The sequence below is a fragment of the Piliocolobus tephrosceles genome, chromosome 6 (genome assembly GCF_002776525.5).
Source record: "Piliocolobus tephrosceles isolate RC106 chromosome 6, ASM277652v3, whole genome shotgun sequence".
NCBI lineage: Eukaryota > Metazoa > Chordata > Mammalia > Primates > Cercopithecidae > Piliocolobus > Piliocolobus tephrosceles.
Window position 1 is genome coordinate 39,576,870 of NC_045439.1, and position 26,933 is coordinate 39,603,802.

The window sequence follows — 26,933 nt, forward strand, 5'->3', positions numbered from 1 at the left end:
CCTTTTAGAAGATTTCTGATAGTATATGGAAATTGCTGAGGAATAATCATATTGAATTTCATTGAATAATCAAAATTGAATTTTCATTTTGAATAAAAGCATATTGGTATATAAGAGTTGCATCAACTTTTGGCTCTACTTGATATAAACAGGTTTTACTAATTCTTCAGCATTAACTAAATGTTATGGCCAAAAGATAATCACCAATTCTAACTCTTCTTAGTGGAAGAGAATTGTCAAATTTAGAAACAATGGATACTAATTAGAACATCAGCACCTGTAAGAGAGGGGCTCCCTATGCAATGAATTCAGAGTGAGTTCATAATATCTGCTCATCCTCTTGTGCTGTTTTCTTTGATTTCTGAGGTCTTTATATCAAAAGCTGTTTTCCAACTTAAATGCAGATTCACAATATCTAGATTATAAAGGTAGAGTTGGTAGATTCCTATAAAAATATAGAAATCTGATGCCTCATGATGCTTTCTGAAAATTTTCAGAAAATGTGAAGATGTTCTGAACTTACACAGTAACAAGAGAACACCATTTTCTACGTTGTCTTTTATTTCTAGAAGGCTTAAAATTACATTAAGCCCAGCAACATTAGGTATCTTTTTCAAGGTTACACTGGAAGTTGATGACAAATCTAGGAACAAAATCAACAGTCCCTAATTTCTAGTTTAAAGTAGCATTCCCTCAGCAGGCCTGAAAATATACGGGATGGAAAAAAATTGATGCTTATAAGAGAACGTATATGTATATGTAACTATGTCTGTCTGTCTCCATCTGTGGAAGAAATTTTACATTACTATATATATGGAAGACATTTTTCCTGTACCATTTCAGTTCCAAATGCAATTATAGAAACTTAAAGAATGAATTATAAGAAGAAAAAAAGACAGTTACCACTAAACTGAAAAACAGATTAAAAGACTGATTTAAATAGAGACTTTGGGAGCAAACAGCTCATCAATGCTTGATTTCAAATTTCTATAAACAAGCCTGTCTTTGAAACCATCATAAGAGGAAAACCTTAGAAAGCCAAGGTGTTTTTCAAAGGCAGAAATGGCTACAATTCCAGTTTCACGTGATTTTTTTGCAGCTTCTGAAACAGGTAACAATAATACCTAATACTGAAAAACTTCAGAAAGAATTTGAAAAGGATGTCTATATAAACTAGAATTTGAGAAATACAGAAAAGTGAAATCAGTAGATTTAAAATGTAATGTCCTTATTTATTTTAGTCCTCCATTAATCATCAGTTATAGTGGGGCAGCATACATGAAAGAAATTCACAGCTAATCCAAATGCTTGATTATTATTATTATTTTTTTGAGACTGAGTCTGGCTCTGTCATCCAGGCTGGAGTGCAGTGGCACGATCTCGGCTCACAGCAACCTCTGCCTTCCAGGTTCAAGCAATTCTCCTGCCTCAGCCTCCTGAGTAGCTGAGATTACAGGCACACACCACTGTGCCTGGCTAATTTTTATATTTTTAGTAGAGATGGGGTTTCACCATGTTGGCCAGGCTGGTCTCGAACTCCTGACCTTAGGTGATCTGCCTGCCTCGGCCTCCCAAAGTGCCAGGATTACAGGCGTGAGCCACCGCACCCGGCCAAATGCTTATTATATTTTAGATAAGAATTTAAAATAAATCACAAAAGATTAGCATTCAGATAAGATTAATGACTTTACTCTTCTTGACAATAAGAGCCTCACATCATTAGCTATTTTTATTTATGCTTTTCTAAAGTCGAAACACTATCAGTAGCTAAGAGAGGTCACACTGTAAATGTTTACATTGTACTATCATGGCATTATAAACAAAGTCTGAGAATTGAATGTAAATAATTGTGAGGATTATGGAGTAAATTGAGATTATTAGTTTACTTACATATGTTGATAATTAAAATTTAGTAGCAAAAGAAAAATTTCATCATTAATCTTGAATAAATCTTTTGACAAGTATTTTATCAAGATTTTAAAAGATATTATCCATGGGATCCAAAACACTTCAATCTTCTATTCAGTCTCTCAACTAGAATATATTTAACAAAGTATTCCTTAGAAATAGTCTGAAAATGTTGCACTGTTATTACCTCTTTTGCAACATTCTGGGAATCTTTCCTCAGGGATTAGTTACTGGGGAAACTATCCTCAGGGATTAATTACCAGGATTTGGCCTGTAGTAAAATGACTTTGACATTTGTATTTACTTTTTTTTCCAAGAATTTGGATTCTAGTAACATTATGCAACAGAAGAAATTGCCTGGATCCTAAACTAAGATGTGCACATGTTGATTCCCTTTGATTTAGCTCAGTTTTCCAAAACTGAGCTCACTGTAAAACGATTTCTACCATTAACAAGGTAGAAAACTATCTAGCCCCACCCTTACTTCTCTTGCCTAAAATAAATAATTGTAAATGTAGTATTTTAATTAAACCAAACATATATTTCATAGTTTAAAAATCAACTTGGTATTAATTTTTAAAATAAAGTACAGAAATTTCAGGCTTATGATAACTGCATTAAGGTAGACTCACATATCACTGGGTGTATATATTCATATTTCTCTTTAGTTACAAAATGTTTGGTGAAAATGTTTTAGAAAATGTTACATATTTTGTGTGTTTCCTTTACTGATAAGGGAACCAAGGTCTGGAGAAGTTCAGTGGCCTTCTGAATGCATCAATAAATAATATGAAAAGTACAACTGATATTATGTTCTGACTCTCAGGTTGTTTAATTAAATTTAGTCTCTTACCTATGGAATAAAGAATGCAGACATTCTCCCCTTCTCTCCATAATATATTTTGTATCAGTTTAGAATAAAATTACATAGATTAAACCAACATTTCTGTTTGTGCTAAGGAGTTGGTCATTTTATTTTTAGATCTAGTTTACCTTAAGAACTATTCTGAGACTAATATTTTTAACCTTATTATACCATATCATGGCTTTTTAAAAAAATTATGATTATCAAAGAAAAGAAATAAAACTTTTTTCTTAGAAATTATTTTCTTTTTTTTTTTTTTTTTCTTTTTTTGAGACGGAGTCTTGCTCTGTCGTCCGGGCTGCAGTGCAGTGGCCGGATCTCAGCTCACTGCAAGCTCCGCCTCCCAGGTTTATGCCATTCTCCTGCCTCAGCCTCCCGAGTAGCTGGGACTACAGGCGCCCGCCACCTCGCCCGGCTAGTTTTTTGTATTTTTTAGTAGAGACGGGGTTTCACCGTGTTAGCCAGGATGGTCTCGATCTCCTGACCTCGTGATCCGCCCGTCTCGGCCTCCCAAAGTGCTGGGATTACAGGCTTGAGCCACCGAGCCCGGCCAGAAATTATTTTCTAACCAGTATCACTCAGCATATATTGGTGCAGCTATAGATTGTTTTTGGTAGCTATGATTTGGAGAGATTTTTTAAAAAAGTTTTGCTTAAAGGCTCAACATTTAAACAAATTCCTATAAATAACAAAGTAGTTTTGTAATTAAGTTAATATTTCACCTTGCTATAATATTATGTTATTCAACCCTTTCAATAAAGCTGGTGCCTCATCATAGAACATTTTGTTTAATTTGTGATTTATTAAGATAAGTATAAAGGAAGGAATAAAGCAATGAAAAAGAGTGGATTAATATACAAATGTGTCAAGGAAAAATAATTACTAATGTGTTTCTGGAGGAAAGGAAATACAATTATAAAACTAAACTAATAAAAGGATAAAAAAGGTCAAGGAAATTTGCAAAGAGTAAGAAGTGAGAAGTCAAAAATTAGAATCATGGTGGCAAGTAACAGATCCTCTAAATCCCTCTGCCATATTTTTATCCTTAGGAAATCATCTTTTTTCTTTGAGATGGAGTTTCACTCTTGTTGCCCAGGCTGGAATGTAATGGCGTGATCTCGGCTCATCGCAACCTCTGCCTCCTGGGTTCAAGTGATTCTCCTGCCTCAGCCTCCTGAGTAGCTGGGATCACAGGCATGCGCCACACGCCCAGCTAATTTTGTGATTTTAGTAGAGACGAGGTTTCTCCATGTTGGTCAAGCTGATCTCGAACTCCCGACCTTAGATGATAACCCTGCCTCGGCCTCCCCAAGTGCTGAGATCACCGGTGTGAGTCACCGTACCCGGCCAGGAAATCATCTTTTTTAAAGGTTCTGATTTCTAATGATATATTAACATTTGCATTTATTTATTTATATTTTATTATACACTCATAATTTTGATCTTAGAGTTCTATATAGCTTTGATTCCAAGACAGTATAATCTATACTAAATTAGACCTTTACATAAGTCTAATCTATATAAAATTGACCTTTATATAAATTATTTCCTGTTCACTAAAGAATAATTCAACTGAAATTATTTTTTCCAAATTTCTTATCTGTCTAAAAAGAAATTATAAACCCATCTTTAATAAAAGAGTTATTATGTGCGTTAAAATAAATAACATTTAAGCAGCATATTGTATGTTCTTATTTTTTTTTATTATTTGTAAATGAGACCAAAAAAAAAGTTTATCTTTGAACTTCCATTGAAATATGATATAATTTTCTATCCAGCAGGATTAAGAAGAGACTGGCTTAGCCTGGATGTAAAACTGCTGTGGTATATAGGCATACCTCGTTTTACTGTGCTTCATGGATAATTGCTTTTTTTTTACAAGTTCAAGGTTTGTTTGTGGCTACCCTGTGTCAAGCGAGTTGATCGTCACCAATTTTCCAACAGCAAGTGCTCACTTCCTGTCTGTGTCACATTTTGATAATTCTTACAATATTTCAAACTTTTTACTATGATTATATCTGTTATAGTTGTCTGTGATCAGTCATCTTTGATGCTACTTTTGCAATTGTTTTGAGGTACCACAAATGGTGCCCATGTAAGATAGTGAACTGAACTGATAGATGCTGTGTGTGTCCTGACTGCTACACAGACTGACCATTCCTTGTCTTTCTTTCTTTCTGTGGCTGGCCTCTCTATTCCCTGAGACAGAACAATATTGATATTAGGCCAATTAATAAACCTACAGTGGCCTCTAAGTGTTCAAGTAGAAGGAATAGTTGCACGTCTCCCACTTTAAATCAAAAGCTAGAAATGACTAAGCATAGTGAGGAAGGCATGCTGAATGCTGACACAGCCAGAAAGCTAGGCTACTTGTGTCAAACAGCTGAGTTGTAAATGCAAAGGAAAAGTTCTGGAAGGAAATTTAAAGTGGTATGCCAGTGAACATATGAATGAGGAGAAAGTGAAACGGCCTTATTGCTAGTATGGAGAAAGCCTGAGTGGTCTGGATAGAAGAATAAGCCAGCCACAACAGTCCTTAAAGCCAAAGCCAAATCCAGACCAAGGCTGTAACTTTCTTCAATTCTATGAAGGCTGAGTGAGGTCAGGAAACTGCAGAAGAAAAGCTGAAAGCTAGCTGAGGTTGGCTCATGAGGTCTAAGGAAAGGGGATATCTCTATAACATAAGAGCAACGTGAAGCAGCAAGTGCTGATGTAGAAGCTGCAGCGAGTTACCCAGAGAATCTAGCTAAAATCCTTGATGAAGGCAGCTACAGTAAACAACAGATTTTCAATTTAGATAAAACAGCCTTACATAATGGAAGCAGATGCCATCTAGGACTTTCATTGCTAGAGAGGTGAAGTTAACCCCTGGCTTTAAAGCTTCAAAGGACTGGCTAACTATCTTGGTAGGGAATAATGTAGCTACTGACTTTAAGTGGAAGCTGATGGTTATTGACCATTCTGGAAGTCCTATGGCCTTTAAGAATTATGTAAAATCTACCCTGCCTGTGCTCTACAAATGGAACAAGAAAGCCTAGATGACAGCACATCTTTTTGCAGCATGGTTTACTAAATATGTTAAATCCAGTGCTTAGACAAAAAGATTCCTTTCAAAACGTAAGTATTCACTGCTATTGTACCTAGTCATCCAAGAGCTCTGATTGGGATATACAAGGGCATAATGTTTTCATGCTTGCTAATGCAACATCCACTCTGAGCCTATAGATCAAGGAGTAATTTCAACATTCAAATTGAAATTTAATTATTTGTTATTATAGTTATTATTTAAAAAATAGATATCATGAGGCTATACAGTTGCCATACAGTAATTCCTATAATTGATCTGGGCAAAGTAAATTGAAAACCGCCCAGAAATAATTCATCATTCTAGATGCCATTCAGAACATTTTTGATTCATAGGAGCCCAGAATATCAATAATAATAGGAGTTGGAAGAAGTTGATTCCAACCATATGGATGTTTAGGAGTTGAAGACTTTGGTGGAGGAGAAAGAACTGCAGATGCGGTAGAAATAGCAAAAGAACTAGAATTAGAAGGGGAACCTGAAGTTGCGACTGAATTACTGTGATATTCATGATAAAACTTCCACAGATGGTAAGTTGCTTCTTATGAATGAGCAAAGAAAGGAGTTCCTTGAGATGAAATCTACTCCTGGTAAAGATGCTATGAACATTGTTGGAATTACAACAAATGATTTAGAATACGGCATAAATAAACTTGATTAAGCAGCAGCAGGGTTTGAGAGGATTGACTCCAATGTTGAAGGAAGTTCCACTGTAGAAAAAAATGCGTTCAAACAACATTGCATTCTACAGCAAAATCTTTTGTGAAAGGAAGGGTCAATCAATGTGGCAAACTTGTCTGATTTTAAGAAATTGCTACAGCCACACCAGCCTTCAGCAGCCACTACCCTGATCAGTCAGCAGCCATCAGCATTGAGGCAAGACCCTCTACCAGCAAAAAGATTACGACCTGCTGACGGCTCAGATGATTGTAATAACTGTTTAGGACTAATGTATTTTTAAATTAAGGTTTGTACAGTGTTTTTTTTTTTTTTTTAGACATAATCCTTTTCACGCTGAATAGACTACAAGAGAGTATAAACATAATTTTTACACGTACTGGGATACCGAAAAATTTGTGTGGTGACTCACTTTATTGCAATTTTTCCTTTATTGCAGTGGTCTGGATCTGAACCTACAATATCTCCAAGGTATGCCTGTAAATATAGGTATAAATAACTCCAGTTGGCTTTATTAAGTTTGGCTACGAATCTGAAAAATAGGCCAAAGGACATCTGTGTAATTACCAGATCCTATCTAAAAAAATACACAAACAAAATCCAAACAGATATGTATATTTTCCTGGTTTTAAAAATAATGTATATTGTGAAATAACTTGCAATTCTATTCCTACACAGTTTTGTTTACTAATTTTTTAAACTATACATTGTAGTTTTAGCATTTTCTCATGTCATTAAATATTCTTAATGAGACGATTTTTAAGGTTATAGTATAACTTCTATATGTATGTACTATTAATACAAGTTATTTTCCATAATGCTGTGATAAAAATTCCTATACATAGTTTGAGATGGCCTCTTTAATAATGTACTTTGGATACATTTCTTGAGACAAAATGATTGATTAAAACATAACTTTTATTTATTTATTTATTTTTGAGACAGAGTCTTGCTCTGTCACCCAGGCTGGAGTGCAATGGCATGATCTTGGCTCACTGCAGCCTTCGCCTCCCAGGTTCAAGTGATTCTCCTGCCTCAGTCTCCCAAGTAGCTGGGATTACAGGCACCTGCCACCACGTCCAGCTAATTTTTGTATTTTTAGTAGAGACAGGGTTTTACCAGGTTGGTTGGGCTGGTCTCAGACTCCTGACCTCAGGTGAGCCACCTGCCTCGGCCTCCCAAAGTGCTGGGATTATAGGAATGAGCCACCATGCCCGGCCAACACATAACATTTTAAGATCCTGCCTCTAGGGGCCGGGCACGGTGGCTCAAGCCTGTAATCCCAGCACTTTGGGAGGCCGAGATGGGTGGATCACGAGGTCAGGAGATTGAGACCATCCTGGCTAACACGTTGAAACCCCGTCTCTACTAAAAAAATACAAAAAAACTAGCCGGACGACGTGGCGGGCGCCTGTAGTCCCAGCTACTCAGGAGGCTGAGGCAGGAGAATGGCATAAGCCCAGGAGGCAGAGCTTGCAGTGAGCTGAGATCCGGCCACTGCACTCCAGCCTGGGCGACACAGCCAGACCCTGTCTCAAACAAAAACAAAAACAAAACAAACAAAAAAAAAGATCCTGCCTCTCTCTCTATATATGTATGCTATACAGTACATACATTTCTGTATATACTTTTTAAGCAAACAACACATGTATACAACACATGTGTATGAAAGGTTATACAAATTTATTGCTTGAAAGGTTATATTCCTATTAGTGTGAATAGAAATACACGTCATTGCTCATTATAGTACTGATGATTATAGTTTTAAAATAAGTATCAATTTGATTGCAAAATTTGTGTTGTTTTAAATTTTTAGTAGATTTCTAATGAGAGTGTACTCCCCCCCACATATATCTGTGCTGCATGTATTTATTTTATTAAATAACTACGCTTACCTTTTACTCATCCTTTTTTTTCTTTCCTATTGGATTAGAAGAGCTCTTTGAGGTTGTCAACCCTGTATCTGGTAGATTTCTTATAAATATTTTATTTTCACATAATCCACTGTAAGTTCCTTAAGAACAGGGTTAAAAAGTCTATTAATTGCTGTATCCCCACATAGCTAATACAGTATTTGACATATAATATGCATTAAAAATATTCACTGACATATTCAATGAATTTCTGAATTACTCTGTGTTTTCTCTTTAACAAAAGTAGAATGAGTAGGGAGATACTCCTGAAATTTTGGGTCAGAAAATACCTAATTTTAGAATACGTATCAGTTTAAGATATGAAGATCCAGAGGATAGTTTAATATGGGAGGTACTCTATATTAAAGTCAAAATGGGATATTAAATAGATCTAAATCATGCCTGTATCTAATAAATTCTGTTGCTGAAATAATGATGGGACCGCTTATATTTGTTGGGCTGTTTTACACAAAATATGTCCCAAACAATTAAAAACAGTTTAAATGAATCAAAGCTATTTATACTGAAAGCTAGTATTCTTAATTTCACAGTGTCTTGTATTTCAACAGTTCACTTCCCTATCTTCCTATAACTTGAACAAAACTAGAGTGGATCTCAAGAGAAATCAGTATTCCATTTAACAGAGACAAGCTTTACCTAAATGTAAAAGATCTTAAGTGAAGTTAGAACATTTTCAGTTAATAATCTCACTTTATGTACTAGAACAGAATGCAAAATATAAAATAAGTAAATGTAAATTATTCTGTATTAACTGGAGATTAATAAAATATCAGAGAGAGAAGGGCTTTAAGAATATTTTCTAGTTGATATTGGAACTATTTCAAAAGAACAGAATTATAAGCCTACAAGGGACTTGAGTTTGTTTAGTATCTTGATGTTACAAATAACAGAAACTGAGGTCAACTAGTCCTCATAGTTTTATTTATTTATTATTTTTTGAGACAGAGCCTTGCTTTGTCACCCAGGCTGGGAGTGAAGCGGCATCATCACAGCTCACTGCAGTCTTAACTGCCTGGGTTCAAGTGATTCTCCTGAGTAGCTGGCACTATAGGCACATACCACCATGCTCAGCTAATTAATTTTTTTTTTTTTTTTTTTTTGTAGAGACAGGGTCTCACTATGTTGCCCAGGCTAGTCCTGAACTTCTGGGCTTAAGTGATCCTCCCTCCTTGGTCTCCCAAAGTGCTGGGATTATAGGCATGAGCCACTGTGCCTGGCCCTCATAAAGTTGTAATATGGCAGACTAGGGCTGGTACTCAATACGTTGTGCCTCGCAGTGTAATACTTTTACACACTCAAGCTTGTTAGCTTTTCAAATGACTTTGGGTTTATAGTTTTTAAATGTCTACCAGTAAATCAAGTGCAAATGCTAAAAACTGCTTCTTCCAATATATCATTAAATTCATGAAGACACAAAATGATCTATTCCTGCTATCTAAGTAAAATACAGAAAACATAGACCTAAAAGTTCTGCATATACTTTCAATAATAGTAGAAATAACAGAAGTTACTGAGTTTGATTAAGAGATGACTCTAAAACTTTTAACTTCTGAAAGATTATCTACAGCGTTGTTTTTAAAACTAGAAAATAAGAAACAACAAAAATATCCAAAATATGGGTTGGTGAACAAACTACGTCACATCTATCAGTCAGAATATCAAACAATCCAAATAATGTTGTAGAAGATAATTTACAACATAAAAGATGTTCATGACATAGAAAGATGCTTATATTACTAAGTAAACAAGATAGGTTAAAAGCTATAGACAATTTAATAATAATAGCTAATGTTTAATGAGTACTTATATGTCAATCATTGTGCTAAGCGATTTATATACATTTTTTAACTTAAATTCTTAAGACAACCCTATGAAACAAATAGTATCATGATTTTTCATCTTGCAGATGAGATAATTAAAGTTACAGAGGTGAAGTAACTTTTTGAAAGCAACACATCTAGTAAGTGATTCATCACAGGCCTGTCAGACTCCAGAAACTGAGCCCTTAATCACTGCCTTCTTGCTATAAGATATTTAAATGCATAGAAAAACATAAGAGAATGATATATAGCAAGATTTTAACAGTGGTTATTTATGAAGGGTATTTTATAAGAACTTTTTTATGTGAGTTTTAAAATGTTTTTCCAAATGAGTATGTACATTTTTTTAAACAATAAAGAAACTATACCACTTGCAGTCTATCTTAGCTATAAAATGTTAATTCTACAGCTAGCAACTTTTGGTTTGCTGTATCTTCTCAGATACCAAATTTCATTTGCAACTTTAGACTTCAGAGTGGCAATTATACATTTCATAGTTGTTACATTTAACTTCAGTAATAAACATAGTTCTGTGACCATTAAATAATTAGAAAGAGATGGGGAAATTTAATTTTCAATTATCATTATAATGATAATGATAATGAAAAACAAAGGGAACACTTGCATGAATGAAAAAAGAAAAATCGATGTAAAATTCTATATACCCAGCAGAACATCATAAGAAAACTACTGAAAATAAGTTATAGACTAAAAATAGTTAAAATGCTTTATTATGTAATTTTAGTTTCATCAAAATATTAAATTTTTTCCCATACTGGGTGGTGCCTTTCTCATTAGAAGAGGGTTAAAGGGAATCATCTTTTATTTTAAGTCTCAAAATTCTGCTTTGCTAACAAATGAGAATAAATCCCCAAACATGTTATAAAGGAGGAGAAATTAGGTAACAGTGAATTAGGGCAGAAATCAGTTATTCAAATGTCCATAGGAGTCAGGCATTTAATGTAAGTGAGTAAAATAGTCTAAAGAATATTAGCTGAGTATTGATACAGTGTATTATATCAGTGGTGGGCCAGCAATGTCAATCTGACTTTTTAAAATGTTCTAAACTGATTTTGAAAATGAGCTATCCCCAATTGTATACTCAACAGAATTATCTGCCAACAACTAGGTTATTTCTTTTCTTCTTTCTTTCTTTTTTTTTTTTGAGACAGAGTCTTGCTCTGTCGCCAGGCTAGAGTGCAGTGGCGTGATCTCTGCTCACTGCAACCTCTACCTCTCAGGTTCAAGCGATTCTCCTGCCTCAGCCTCCTGAGTAGCTGGGATTACAGGCGCCCGCCACCACGCCCAGCTAACTTTTTGTATTTTTAGTAGAGACAGGGTTTCACCATGTTGACCAGGCTGGTCTTGAAATCCTCACCTCAGCTGATTCGCCCACCTTGGCCTTCCAAAGTGCTGGAATTACAGGTGTGAGCCACTGCACCCGGACTATTTCTTAAAAGAGGGCTTTGTATGTTATCTATTAGTAGACAGAATATCCTGGGGAAAATTAGTTGTTATCCAAGTGCAGAAGTAATACCACACTGAAAATGAATGGAGTTAGCTGGGATTTTAACTTCTGGTCTCAAACCTTCAAAAGATTTCATGAAGTCTCTTATTTGGAATCAGAGAGGTATAGGTGTTTCCTGCCCTAGGATTAACCTGGATGACAGGGGACGGGTGAACTATTTATAATGCTTAACCATGGTACCGGTAGTCATTTACATAAAGGATCAGATCTCTTGGACTGCGTATACCACTGTAATACTGCTTTTATGGAAAATATATATATAAAAAGGATGCAATAGCCATCATTTTGACCAGAATATTTTCAAGAAACATAGGCCAGTTTGCTCATTTGATTTTATCAATGGTTCTTTAAGTTGATCCACAAACCAATGAGAGTCCTGGAGACCCTTTCAGGGCTTGACAAAGTCAGAATTATTTTAGTAATAGCACGAAGGCATTATTTGCCTTTTTTGCTGCATTGACATTTGCACTGATGGGGTACAAAATCAATGGTGGATTGACATCCTAGTATAAATCAAGGAGTAGATCCAAGCAGTAGGAACAATCACTGTTCTATTCATTGCCATCTTCTGTTTTTCTTTTTTAAAAAACTAGTTTCATATACTGTCCTCAATGACATAGTAAATTTAATATTTACTATATCCTCAATGTAATATTTACATTTACATGATTACAGTATTATATGACAATATTAATACATACTAAATTTACTATTTAATATTAATTAAATTTAATTAATTAAAATTAATTAAAACTTGGGCCTTGAATGTGACAAAATGGGAAAATTAAATTAATTAAAACTTGGGCCTTGAACGTGACAAAATGGGAAGTATGACTAAAATACTTCTGCATACCAAAGGATGGTGCTTGTCTCAAGGAAAATCACTTATTTATGCAGTTGTTTGAGTTGCAAGCTGAATAGCTAGTTTTAAACAAAGAAAACCATTTTTACTTGAAAGAATGAAATAACTAATAAATTATTATTATTCAGACTTAGATGTTTGGTATACATTTTCTCAAAAATAGTCTGTCAATTCAAGAAAAAACTATTTGTTGCTTTTTTTGCCAGTGATACTAGCTTTTTTTTTTTTTTGAGACAGACTTGCTCTGTTGCCCAGGCTGGAGTGCAATGGTGCAATCCCGGCTCACTGCAGCCTCCACCTCTCGGGTTCAAGTGATTCTCCTGCCTCAGCCTCCCAAGTAGCTGGGACTACAGGCATGTACCACCACACCCAGCTAATTTTTGTGTTTTTAGTATAGATGGGGTTTCACCATGTTGGCCAGGCTGGTTTCAAACTTCTGACCTCAAATAACCCGCCTGCCTCAGCCTCCCAAAGTGCTACAATTATAGGTGTGAGCCACCATGCCCGACCAAATTTCTAGCTTCAAAGCGTAAATTAGAACTTAGAAAATGTCTATGTGCCACTATGAGCTTAAGAACTTCCAATACATCCCAGACTTTTTAGATGAGCTTGGTCATTATATTAATGAAGGTGATTTTTTGATATAATATAACAAAATATGTCAACTTTTGGAAGAATTTATACTTTCCAAATGACCAATATATGTGTTCCAAAATCATGCCTGGGTAAAAGATCCATTCAAAGTGCAAGACAGACCAATGGATTTTAAGGTATGAGTATGGAATGGTCCTAGCCAGGGTTTTAGATTCAACATTTCAACTAACCTTTACTTAACTAACAATTGTAAATTTTTGGTATGTTATCAAAGAATATCTGCAACTATAAAAAAATGTGAACAATATAGTCCTTTCTTTTCTTTTTTTTTTGAGATGGAGTCTCGCTCTGTCGCCCAGGCTGGAGTCCAGTGGCACGATCTCGGCTCACTGCAAGTCCTTCCTTTTCTAACTGTATCTGTATGAGGTTCAATTTGTTTATTCATATTCTTCAACCAAAACAACGTATTACAACAGACTTAATACAGAAACAAATGTGAGAATCCAGTTATTTTCTTTTAAGCGAGATATTAACATATATTTGAAAAAATGTAAAACAATGCTGTTATTTTAAGATTTTTTTTTGGTTTGGAAAATATACTTATTTTTTTCATAAATAATATGTTGTTTATGTTAACATGTAAAGGCTTTACTATTTTTATTTTAAACAAATAAGTACATATTTAAAAACTTCTCAGTCTTTTTTTTTTGAGACGGAGTTTCGCTCTCGTTGCCCAGGCTGGAGCTTAATGGCGCGATCTCGGCTCACCGCAACCTCTGCCTCCCGGGTTCAAGCGATTCTCCTGCCTCAGCCTCCCGAGTAGCTGGGATTACAGGCATGTGCCACCACGCCCGGTTAATTCTGTATTTTTAGTAGAGACAGGGTTTTTCCACGTTGGTCAGGCTGGTCTTGAACTCCCTACCTCAGGTGATCCACCCACCTCAGCCTCCCAAAGTGCTGGGATTACAGCCACCACGCCCAGCCTTCAGTTTTAATTCCTAGTACAACAAACATTGTTAGATATAACCCACATAAACAGACGTAATTTGGGGTCCTTAATAATTGTTAAAAGGATGAAGGGGTCCAGAGACCAGTATGTTTGAGAACTGCTGGATTTAACCAATAATGCAGAGAATATCATTGCTCAACACCCCCCAGATGAGGTAAACGTTCACAAAAGAAAACATATATTTTGTTCAGAGAATGTATTTTTGATCTCACTAATTCACTGGTTTCCAACCTTTTTGTTGTGTGTTGATGGTATGTGTATAATCTATTTCTATAATGTCATTAACAACTGAACATATTGTTGTACCAATGTTGATACAATTTCAGCAAAAGCAAAGAAACTTGATGTCTAGTATAGTCTTACTGATTTTGGTTAGGCTCTTTAAAATAGGAGAAAAACAATTTGCTGTCACCAGTTAGTGACATGATTTAGGCTGGAAGTACGGCCATTTTATGAGCTTCTCCAGAGACTTGGGAACCCAGGTTTAGTCAATGACCTAGCCACATCACATAATCACCCTGGTGTTCACAAAGGAAAATAGTCACAATATGTAATAGTTTGTAAAAACTAACATTACTAGGAAAACATCCCAGAGAAAATATATGCTGATATAGAATCAACAGTGTCATTTTTATAGGTAAAGGAACTCACACTGCCTTTCAGACTCACACATTAAAACCTTGAGTTAAGAATATAGCTTAACCAGAGCAATCTAAATTCTTTTGCTCAAAGGACAGTAAGAGAAACCTACAAAGAAGTAATTATTACATATTTTGTTTGAATATAGTATTAGACATTAGTGGATTAAAGGTATATACCCCTCATATAAAGATATTTCAATAAATATACATTTTAATTGTTGTATAATCTTTAGTTCAATTAGATATTGATACTATTTATGTTTTCTTCCTAAGAGCAAAAAAAAAAAAAAAAAAAAAAAAAAACATAACTTGCTGGTTAGTCTAAGAACAAAATTCTTCGCTAATTTTTAAGGTACAGGAAAATATGTGACTATAAACTCTATTTACTTACTCAAAATCAAACCTCAGATGTTTAGGGAATAAAAGGATAATAAAATTAGTCTTTAAAAATATTCTCTATTTTAATAAAATCTAAAAGGAATGGTAAATTGAAAGTTTGAAACATTTTTATTTTTTGCTCTAATCATTATTTTCTACCTTAAGCTTCTTGATTTCTTTCTTTTCTTTCTTTCTTTCTTTTTTTTCCCTAGAGACAGAGTTTTTTGTTCTGTTGCCCAGGCTGGACTACAGTGGCTTGATCTCAGTTCACTGAAACCTCTGCCTCCCAGGTTCAAGCAATTCTTGCATCTCAGCCTCCCTAGAAGGTGGGATTACAGGCATGAGTCACCAGGCCTGGCTAATTTTTTGTATTTTTAATAGAGATGGGGTTTTGCCATGATGGCCAGGCAGGTCTCGAACTCCTGTCCTCAAGCAATCCAATGGCCTTAGCCTCCCAAAGTGCTGGGATTACAGGTGTAAGCCTCTGTACCCGGTCTTGATTTTATTTCTAAATAGAGATGCTGCTGTCCTTCATAATTTAAAATTGGCACTTATCTAAGCTATGAATCATGCTTATTTTAAAAGAGAATTTATCAATTACAGAATTATTCTTTCAGTGAATCGTTTTTAGAAGACTATCCTTATTTTAGAACTTGAGTCTAGATATTGTCTATACTTCTTTAAATAGAATTTACGTACTATTTGATTTAGGCACTATTTTACTTAGGACAATGAAAGTCAAATATCCCAACTTTGTTCTTGAAAGATACTTCACTGTCATAAAGCAAGAGGAGTGAAAATCATTCCTCATTTCAGTCACATTTCATTAAAAGAAAATATATGATATAAAAGAGAAATGACTTTTCCCTATATACAATATCATTGCAGCAAACAAATTTGCTGGAGAAAATGTAATCTATGAAGTATTGTTTAGAAAAGATAATACACAGTTATCTTCATTAGGTTGTAATGAGGGTACCAAAAAAACAAAAAGAAATCAAGACCTGGTATATTTTTATAGATTTTGTTCTCACTATAGCTAGAGAATCTGAAATGATCAACACATAATTTAGGATGTTATATTGCAATATAACTATACTGAAATATTTATTATAATATTATACTATTATAGTTGTTGACCTAAATAAATAGATTAACACATGCGGATGGACAGGAAGTGTTTCAGCTTACAAATGGCCCAATGATAAACAGCTACAGAGGGAGACGTTGGAACTGTTAGTTTTGAATCATAACTTGGTTATTTAACCCTTTGCATTTTCACAAAGACTTGGTTAAGTGCTTCTGATAGCTATTTCCATAATATTATGTACTCTTGATAATCAATCCTAGCATTTATTATACTTTAATTTTTAGTTGTCTGATCTATCTATTTGTAGAAGTTGGAACAATGTCTACTTGCTCACTGTTGCTATTCCACTACCAGGCAAAAACTTATTTAATGAGTTAATAAACACTGTTGTAGAGATAAGGATGGTGAGTCAAATAACAGACACAAAACTCAGTAAAGTTAAGTAACTTGCTTAATTTAGTGTGGTTATGAGTAGAGAAGAAAGCATTTCCATCCAGATCTTTTATTATCAAGTCAAGTGCTCTTTCTAGTACTGATCATTCAAAACTATATTGTATTTCTGATGTAGACAAAATACGTTTGCACATACATTTCTGTGCATGAAAATCTGTGCATGCCTAATCTGAAATGTAGAAAGGATTTCTACGGATTTGGCTAACACTAATATGTACTAAGCTATAAATATCATAACCAAGATGCAGTAAAAATAAGAATTTCAAACTCAAATTGTATTTCCAATTTTGTGCTGGATATCACTCTTTGGTTGTTTCACATATGCCTCAGATTAAACACATTCCCAATCAAGATGCATTACATTCTTTTCTTTTACCTTCAAGATTTGGTACTTATCTTTTATTCCTTAGTATAGTTAATAACAGTATTGTCTACCTGGTACCTCAGATTTGAAACCCAAAAACTGCTTTTGGACTTCTCGGCCTCAAATTTTTACGCTAAAAAATTAAAATAAAGAATTCACCTAGAACAGAGCTCAGTGCTAAAATCTATGGTCTTGATATTTGACTCTGACTCAGTGGGAAAAGGCAAAAAGATTCATTAATTTAAATAAAAAAGAATAGATATTTGAAATTGGCTGTTGACATCACTGAATTAGACTATTCACATACTAATAAAGTTTTAGTGTAAGAGTTCTTGATTGGTGACACCTGCCTTTAAAGTGGTCATTATTGATCAATATAATTCCTAAAACCTTCATACAGCACAAAAGCTCATATTTGGTTTTCAATCATTCTTCATGCCCCTGGTGAAATGTTAGGTCTTCTCTACTCACCCTATCTAAATGAAGTTCCCCTATTATTTTCTACCACCATAACATTTCTTCTTAGCATCTATTGTATTTCAATTATAATTATTAAATTAATGTGAAATTGTAATTATTAAAGTGATTATCTACCTGTTTATTTTACATGTTGGGCATCCCTGTCTGAAAATATGAAATCTGAGATTTTTTGAGCACAAAGGAAACGCTCATTGGAGTATTCTGGATTTCTGATTAGGGATGTTCAACCGGTTTAAGTATCTGCAAATATTCCAAAATCTGAAAAAATCTGAAATCTGGTCCCAAGCATTTGGATTAGGGATACTCAACCTGCAATATACGACTAAATTGTAAACTCCATGAAGACAAGTAGTATATCTGTCACTGATATTAAAGTACTTATGCCGAGACGGGCGGATCACGAGGTCAGGAGATCGAGACCATCCTGGCTAACATGGTGAAACCCTGTCTCTACTAAAAATACAAAAAACTAGCCGGGCGAGGTGGCGGGCGCCTGTAGTCCCAGCTACTCCGGAGGCTGAGGCAGGAGAATGGCGTAAACCCGGGAGGCGGAGCTTGCAGTGAGCTGAGATCTGGCCACTGCACTCCAGCTCAGGCGACAGAGCAAGACTCCGTCTCAAAAAAAAAAAAAAAAAAAAAAAAAAAGTACTTATAAGAGCACCTAGTTTAGATTCTCTTAAGCAGTCTCATGACTTATGAGACTTTTCTTATTAGAAAGATAAATTTCACTTCCTTCTGTCCTTTAATTTATTTTTTAAACATTATTTCCAGATGCCTAATTGGAACAGATTAACTCCTTTTAAAATATCAATATTCAAATGTTTCTTTTATTATATTAATATTCTAATTCAGCATTTAAAGTTTATATTAAAAATTATACCAAAGTGATAATTTTATCTTTGAGGTATACATTCTAGTGCTGATAAAAATTATCCAAAAGAAGGCCGGGCGTGGTGGCTTACGCCTGTAATCCCAGTACTTAAGAGAGGCCGAGGCGGGCGGATCACGAGGTCAGGAGATTGACACCATCCTGGCTAACACGGTGAAACCCTGTCTCTATTAAAAATACAAAAAAATTAGCCCTGTGTGGTGGCGGGTGCCTGTAGTCCCAGCTACTCAGGAGGCTGAGGCAAGAGAATGGCGTGAACCCAGGAGGCGGAGCTTGCAGTGAGCTGAGATCATGCCACTGGACTCCAGCCTGGGCGACAGAATGAGACTCTGTCTCAAAAAAAAAAAAAAAATTATCCAAAAGAAATATAATCTTATTCTTAGACAAAGATATAATGCTTTCTTGAATTCACTGTCAATTTGAACATCTAAGTGTTAACTAAGGAAAAAATACCAAGACAAGCCACTTGCTCTCCTAAAGTTCTGCAATAAGCAAATTAATTTAATGAATATTAATATTATTATTTTTCAGAATTTTACTTTGGTGAATTTGGAAGTACCAAGTGATTTTTCAAATTTTATTTACTATCCTCTTTTTAACTAAAATATAATTGCAAAGTTTTAAAAATACTCAAGAACTATGTATAATTAAATTTAGCATAAAATATTTTCAAAAAATATTTACGATTTCAGCATATTATTAAGGAAAAAAGAGAGTAAACCTTGAATACTTCTGTATTCCCAGCTTTTAGGTCTTAGTATTCAGTGAACAAAACATCTTAAAGTGAACTTAACTTTTAGTTTTAAATATTTTCCAGACTTTACAAGTGAGTTTAGCTGGTGCAACTGGATATTAATGCAATCAAGCTGTAAGTTACTTTGTTTTAATAATATAAAAGACATAGATGAGATTTTTTCCATCTAATTCAGGTTTTAAGAATTCCTTCCTTTAATTCATTTGAAAATGTAGCTTACTGGCACCCAAATGGCATTGGCATACATTTAATGTCTACAATGTTCTTACAGTTTAATCTTTATTGAAGATTTAGGACCTCAGTTTTTTAAATGATAAAATTAGTATCAGTTATTTTTGACATATATCTAAAAATAATGATATACAATGGTAACACTGGAAACATTGCTGAGAAGATTGTAACATGTAATGTAAAACAAATTGCACTATTCACATCAGAAACTGAGATCCCTTCTAGTCAAATTAAATTATAACATTCACAAAACTGATAGAAAAGATAGAATTGAGGAAGACAGCTATACGGTCCTTAAATTTGATGACAGAGAAAAAAACTATAATTTGAAAAATTAACTGTCAGAATCCTAGAACAAATTTAGTGTCTAACATCATGTCTTATTAAATAATAAGGAATGTTACTGTTAATCTTTGGTACCAATATTGCATCCATCACAGAGAACTTGAAAGCACAAATGACTAACTTAATCAGGAAAGGAGCATTCCAGGAGAAAGTAGTCACAGCAGTAATAATGTCTGCTAGTTAATTTATCATATACACAAAGATGTGAGCAGCATAGAAGTGTCTCATCCTTTCCCCACCCTATACAACTCAGTGACAGATTATATAAAAAAAAAGGCTAAGAAACTTCTTCCCTCTCCCAAAGGTTGGCATTAAAACTTTCTTTCTAATAAATTTCGATTTGTTTGCAAATATTAGGCAGCAACATTCCAAGATGAATATGTTTGAAAAAATTTGGAATGATACTAGAGCAGGGAGCTATCCCAGCCTGGACAAGTTTAAAGAAATCCCTTTGGTGACACAATTTTGTTAATCTTGCTGTTTACTGGCCAAAAGTACATTCATCCTCAGCATAAACAAATAAATTTACATCTATAATGATAAGTATACTAAAAAATAACAAATCTACAACAAAGAAACAGGAGCTACAGAAAGCAATACCCTTAGCTATGATGTAGGAGTAAGACATTTTGAATGAAATCTGTATTGTCCTACTATTGGCCTAATATGACAATTTGTGACACAATGGGTGGGAACTATCTCACACTTTTTCATTTTTCATAGTGTAAACTTGCATGCAATCCAACCTTGACAAGCAGAAGGAAATACTGGTTAGTTTTCCCAGATTACTATAGAGGAGTAGGTGTAAGGTGTGAAGCAACTGTACTTACTTTTGGTGTTGGGCAGGAAGCTGTAGAGAGGCGAGATGTAGCCTGAGCACGAGGCGATTCTGAAGGAGTAGTGCTGAGGGAGGCTGTGTCTCGTGGGAGCACCTGAACACCACGAGAAATGATGGAGTCTGGAATCTGAACAAGGGGAACAACTATGGTTTAATATTCTGAAAATGCCAATAGCATGTAGAATCAAGATCCCCCCCACTTTTTTTTTTTTTTTTTTTTTTTTGCATTCTTTGCTGCTCAGCTTTGACATATTTGGTGTCACTTACTGTTAGGTATAAATGCATCCAACAACTTGAGATAGAATAGAAACTTTCAGATTTAAAGTATTTTCCCTGGCAAGTACCATTTCCTAAAACATTTTAATATGAGAGGCAGTATAGTATTGTGGTTAGGAATAAAGGATTTGTCATTCATATACTTGCTATGCCATTTAATAGTTTGAAATCTTGAGCAAGCTATATAATTCCTAGATATTTTCCATTTCCTTTTCAGATCAGTCTCCAACCATTTTCACCCTCTCTGCTCTAAGCTGACGTGTATGGACACCATCAACAAATTATTTTCTGCCCTGGCTTCCAGTTGGGTTCAGTCAGTGGAAGGTACTGGCAGAAGACTGTGAGTTGGGATAGGGTAAGGTCTGGCATTTATTCTCCTAGCTCCCTCTCCACCAGGTCATCATAGGTTGGCTGTGTCACTCAACTCAAGATCACAGCTTGTGTCAGACTGCCCTTCTTGCTTACAGCTCTTTTTCTAGATTCTAATAGCACTCCTTCCCTTTGCCCCATTAGGTAGGAGCATTAATGGTTCCCACTGTTACTAGTCCCAGGCATTCCATGATGTCTTACGCTTTTCCCTAAATTCTATTCAAACCTTTGTACATTCTATAGGTTCTTATTGAACTCTCCTCAATTACCTATTTAAGCATGCTATCTGACTTCTGCTAGGAGCCTGATGGATATACCTTTTGAATTGCCACTTCCTTTATCTGAAAATTGAGGATAAAAATAGAATCTGCCTCACTGGAATCCTGCAGGGGTTAAGTAAAATAATGTGTGTAAATTATTTAGCACTTTCAAGTGGTAAATATTTAATAAGTGTTGGTTATTATTACTGTCATTATTATACCTATCATCATAGTAAAGACTGATGTAATTGTCACTATTCTAAAAATATACAAACATAAAGACTAATACTGTAGATTATTTTTAACATTATTAATATATGTTGATTATAAATTTATTACTTTAGGATTTGCATAATTTAGTTCATGTTCTGGGCTACCAGTAATGGGCATAAGTGTTCTAAGAATGGGAACGTGAGGACTTTCAGATTTTGTGCACAAGACTTGAAACATATGATAAAAAACAAGCAATTAACATTTAATCGACAAATATCACTTACTATGTGAAAAGAAGAGAGAAACAGCCAGACTTCATGACTAAAAGGTATTCCTAATATTATGCATCATTTCTGTCTCACAAAACTAATGCTATTTCTATAGAATCTCCTTTATTTAGTTTCTATACCAACATCCTTAATTCCAAAGATATTGCTACCATTTCAGTGTTTGAAATTTTATGTGGTTTATAAACAATATAGCCATAAGTAGTAGGAATTTTGAGAACCAAGACGACTCCATTTGCTAACGTATTTGAGTACTGAATTGTGACAAATATTTCCAAAAAATAAAGAAAGTCTAATTTTGAAGAGCTATTTGTTGCCACTTATCTAATTAAAAAGGCCATGTATTTAAAAGAAGGTAAAATACCCATATTATACCTTACATGACATCACATCCCTCTCCTTCACAGCAATGACCATACTTATAGAAAGTATCACAATATTTATGTGTGTCATACTTTGATCAATGTCTGTCTCCCAAATTACAAAGCACTGTCATGATGGAACTGTGTTTTGCTACTATTGTATGTCTACTATCTAATGAAGCAACTGCAAAAATAATGTCTCTCTGTGTGTGATATATATCTCCAGACTTATACACATAACTGCATATATACACTACATATCTCTGTGTGTATATATGCCTCAATGTAAATTTAAAATCAGGATATTTGAGGGAGAAGATAAGTTTAGATTTTGTAGATAGGTACTTTTGGGCTACTAGTCTGGAGCTATTTGATGAGGTATATGGGTCTGGAACTCAGGAAAAAGTTAGGACATGTAATTTGGGAATTATCAATGGAGGTAGTAATATGAGTCATTCAAATGTGTCAGATCACCTGCAAAGAATATGTGAAAGAACAAAAGACAATGGTTGAAAATTTGAGGTAACATTCATATTAAGAGTTAAGAAAACAAACTGAAGGAAGGTAAGATCTCTAAGATAAGGATGTATAGGGTAACCATACATCTGATTTTTCCTTGAACAATCTGGGTTTATACCTATTATGCTGGCTTAATTATGAAACAGCATTCATTTTCAAAAGCATTCTAGTTCGGAAGATAAATTATTTGGTGTTCCTATCATAAGAAACTATTAGAGAAAAAAGAGGCAAGTCAAGATGGGTGAGTATCAAGGGAATGAAAAAAAGAAGAAAGTTGCAAGATTAAAAAAAAAAAACAAATATGGGAGAAAATAGGAATAGAGAGAGAGAGCTGAAAAGAAGCCATTACATCCAGTTATTAAAGAAATTACCAGTAAAGTTAAAAATAATAGATACAAATTGAGGAACTGAGTAGGCATGATAAAGCAAAGTAAATTGTGGGTAAAAGAGACAGACATTTATTACTACTATTTTTTTTTTTTTTTTTTTTGCTACGTGCAGGAGAGGCCTTATTGATGAGAATAAGGGGAAGTAAAAGTGGTAAGGATAACTTTAGGAGAGCAGTAAAATTCTCAAAAAATGCACTGATGAATGAAAATGAAGGACAAAGCAAAATTTTCAATTACCATTGTGGATCCAGTTAATATCAGTAAACATAAATTTACAATTTCATTACATAGTCTGGAACAAATCTTCGCCCCAATGTTAAAAAAAAAAACTGCCTTTGCTGGAGATACTGACTTAGAATTTATTGCAGATATATAGTTGTTGAAGTTACAGAAATAAATGAGATCCTAAAGATGAAGAACATATAAGAAGAATATGTCAAGACAGATACTAGAAAAACAGGCAAGAATTAGACAATGAAGAACACGATGGTAGTAATTACTTATCTGAGAGAAAATTTCATTATTTGATGAGGATAGAACCTGATTACAAGGGGTCAAGAAAAAAACTGGAGGTAAGGAGGAGTCAGTGAATATAGATTACTCTGTTGATAGACAATTATATTGTTTTCATTTTGAGGACATTACGAAAAATGCCACTATGAACCCATGGGCGTTATGATACCCATGTGAGTAAATTTCTGGGAGATATATATATACACATGCACATTCGGGGATAGAATGGTTGGTTATAGGGTATGAATACCTGTTTTAAGAAATTTCTAAGTTGGTTAAGCCAATCCATACATCTGTCCACAAAGAACAGTTTCTCTTATTCTACAACTCAGTTCTTCTACCCAGCATTGTTGGTATTATTCATTTTAAAAAATTTGGTGGGAGTGTAACAATATTGCATTATGGTTTTATTTTCCCTTTCTCTGATTCTTAGTGAGAGTGAGCACCTTTTCATACATTTATCAGTCATTTAGGTTTTCTCTCTTGTGAAGTCCCCATTCAAATCTTTGCCCATTTTTTCCCCTTATTTGGTTGTTCCTTTCTTACTAAATTGTTAGATTTTAGTATTTATTCTGGATAACTAGTCTTTTATCAGTTGTATATAGTGTGAATATCTATTCCCACTCTGTAGCTTGTCTTTTACCTTACTTTATCATGTCTATTGATGAACGAAATCTTTTAATTTTAATGTTGCTAAATATATCAATATTTTCCTTTATGTTTAGTGGTTTTCATGTGTTAAAAGGAATCCTTCCTGAGTGACATCAGTGAAAATAGCAGAATAGAGAAATCCAAAATTCCATCACTCTACTAAAGCAGAAAATAAATTGGCAAAAACAGCCAGAATAAACTTTAGCAGAACTCTGAAAACGAATAAAATGTTTACAACCAGGTGAAAGGTTAATCAAGAAAAATAGACAAAAAAGGTGGCCCTGAAGACAATAGTCCACATTTCCAATACAGGTCTGTAGTACCAGAGGGAAAACAAACCTTATTCTGAAAGAACTGTGGTTTTTTTGTTTTGAAATATCTTATGGCTTATAGAAGGACACACTCAAAGGGCTTGTCTTTATTTCACTTAACTCAGAATACTCCCAGGGTTGAGGCAGCTATTCCTTGGGGAGTGTTTGTTCAAATATTTAAAGGCAAATGTATTAGCCACTGTCATCTGGGCACGGAGAAACAGGACAAAAAATAGATAAAGTGAAAAACCTGGGAGTGAGGGCTATGGAATGAGGTACTTTAAGGCATAAGGACTCTGAAAAGCTCCCACGTATCCTTTGGACTCTAAAAGGTCAGGTTTATGTCCAGGGCTGGACACATCCTCAGAAAAGACCTGAGAAGGTTCTATTCTCTCACTTGTGGATAAACTTGAGGCTCCATATGAGCAGGAAGTGAAAGCTAATGAAAAGTTGTAAATTGCGTGGCTGAGTGTTGAAGTGTGACCTAATATATACAAAGAGCTCATCTGCAAAAACTGGGAGATTTTCTCTGATTTTTTTGTTTTGTTTTTATTATTATTATTCATATTTTGGTTCCAGGCATTTAAGGAAATACCTGTCAAACAGCTAGCTGACCACTAAGCAAACAATAGAAACTTCAGAGGTTATGCGCAACAAAGAAACAAAAGCTAGAAAAAAGTATTTCAAAAAACGAACTAAACAAACAAATAACTACTACTGCTGAACAAGCAGCAACAAAAAGCCCCAGAGAGAGGGGAGAATCTAATTTCCAGAGTTGCTATTTATAATATTTAAATGTCAAGTTTTCAACAAAAAATTATGAAGTATGCAAAGAGATAAGAAAGTGTAACCTGTACAAAGGAGAAAAAATGAAAAGAAAAAAGAAATAAACAGAAACTGTCTCTGAGAAAGTTCAGACACTGAGCTGACTAGACAAAGATTTTAAATTAATTATTTTAATAAAGTTTAGCTCAAAGAGCTAAAGGAAACTATAAACAAAGAACTAAAGGCAAGCACAAGAATGATGCCTCACCAACAGGGAATCTCAATAAAAAGATGAATATCATAAAAAGAAACCAAATACAAATTCTAACACTGAAAATTACAACAGAAATGAAAAATTCACTAGTGGGACTCAACAGCAGATTTGAGCTGAAAATAAGGTGATTAACATGATCTAGTCTGAGGATCAGAAAGAAAAAAAAATAAAGGAAAATAACAACATGGATTAAATAAAGAAAAATAACAACATGGCTTAAGCAACCTGTGGAATACCATCAAGCATACTGAGATATGATTAATGATGGTCCCAGAAGGAGAAGGAGAAGGAGAAAGAAGCAAAGAGATTATTTGAGGAAACAATGCCTAAAACTTTCCAAATTTGATGGAAGACAAAAATGCACACAAGAAATTCAACAATCCCAATCTGGATAAACTAAAAAAGACTGACACCAAGATACATTATAATCAAACTGTTGAAAGTGACAAAGACGAAGAGAGAATTCTGATCCTCAGTAAGATTTACAGCTGATTTCTCAAGAGAAACCATGACAGTCAGAAACCAGTGGAATGATATGATCAAAATGTTGAAAGATGAAAAAATCTGTCAACCAAGAATTCTATATCTGATAAAACTAAATTTCAAAAACAAAGAAAAATTATAATATTCCCAGATGCACAAAAACTGAGTGAGTTAATTGCTCATAAATCTGCCCTACAAAAAATTTCTAAAGGGAGGCCTTCAGGCTGAAATAAAAAGAAACTAGACAGTAATTGTAATTGACATGAAGTAGTACAGAACTCTACATAGGTAAACACAAAGGTCAGTATCTTATGTATATTTTTGTTTGTGAATCCTCTTTTTTGCCCCATATAATTTTAAAAAACTACATTAAGCAATAACTACAGATCTATGTTGATGGGCATACAATATATTAATTGATAATTTATGACAATAACATAAGTAGGGGACAAGGTATGAAGCTGTTGTATAATATTGAAACTAAGTTGGTATTAATTCAAACTAGATTGTTATGAG

At 34.3% G+C, this 26,933-nt stretch overlaps 1 protein-coding gene across 1 annotated transcript in view; it reads right to left on the bottom strand.

The window, feature by feature from the left end:
• Nucleotides 1-26,933, bottom strand: part of GPHN (gephyrin) — a 728,696-nt gene that overhangs the window by 213,788 nt on the left and 487,975 nt on the right. The window contains exon 9 of the mRNA XM_026456013.2: nucleotides 20,738-20,872. Coding sequence (XP_026311798.1) covers nucleotides 20,738-20,872 — 135 coding nt within the window. The remainder of the gene's footprint in view (nucleotides 1-20,737; nucleotides 20,873-26,933) is intronic.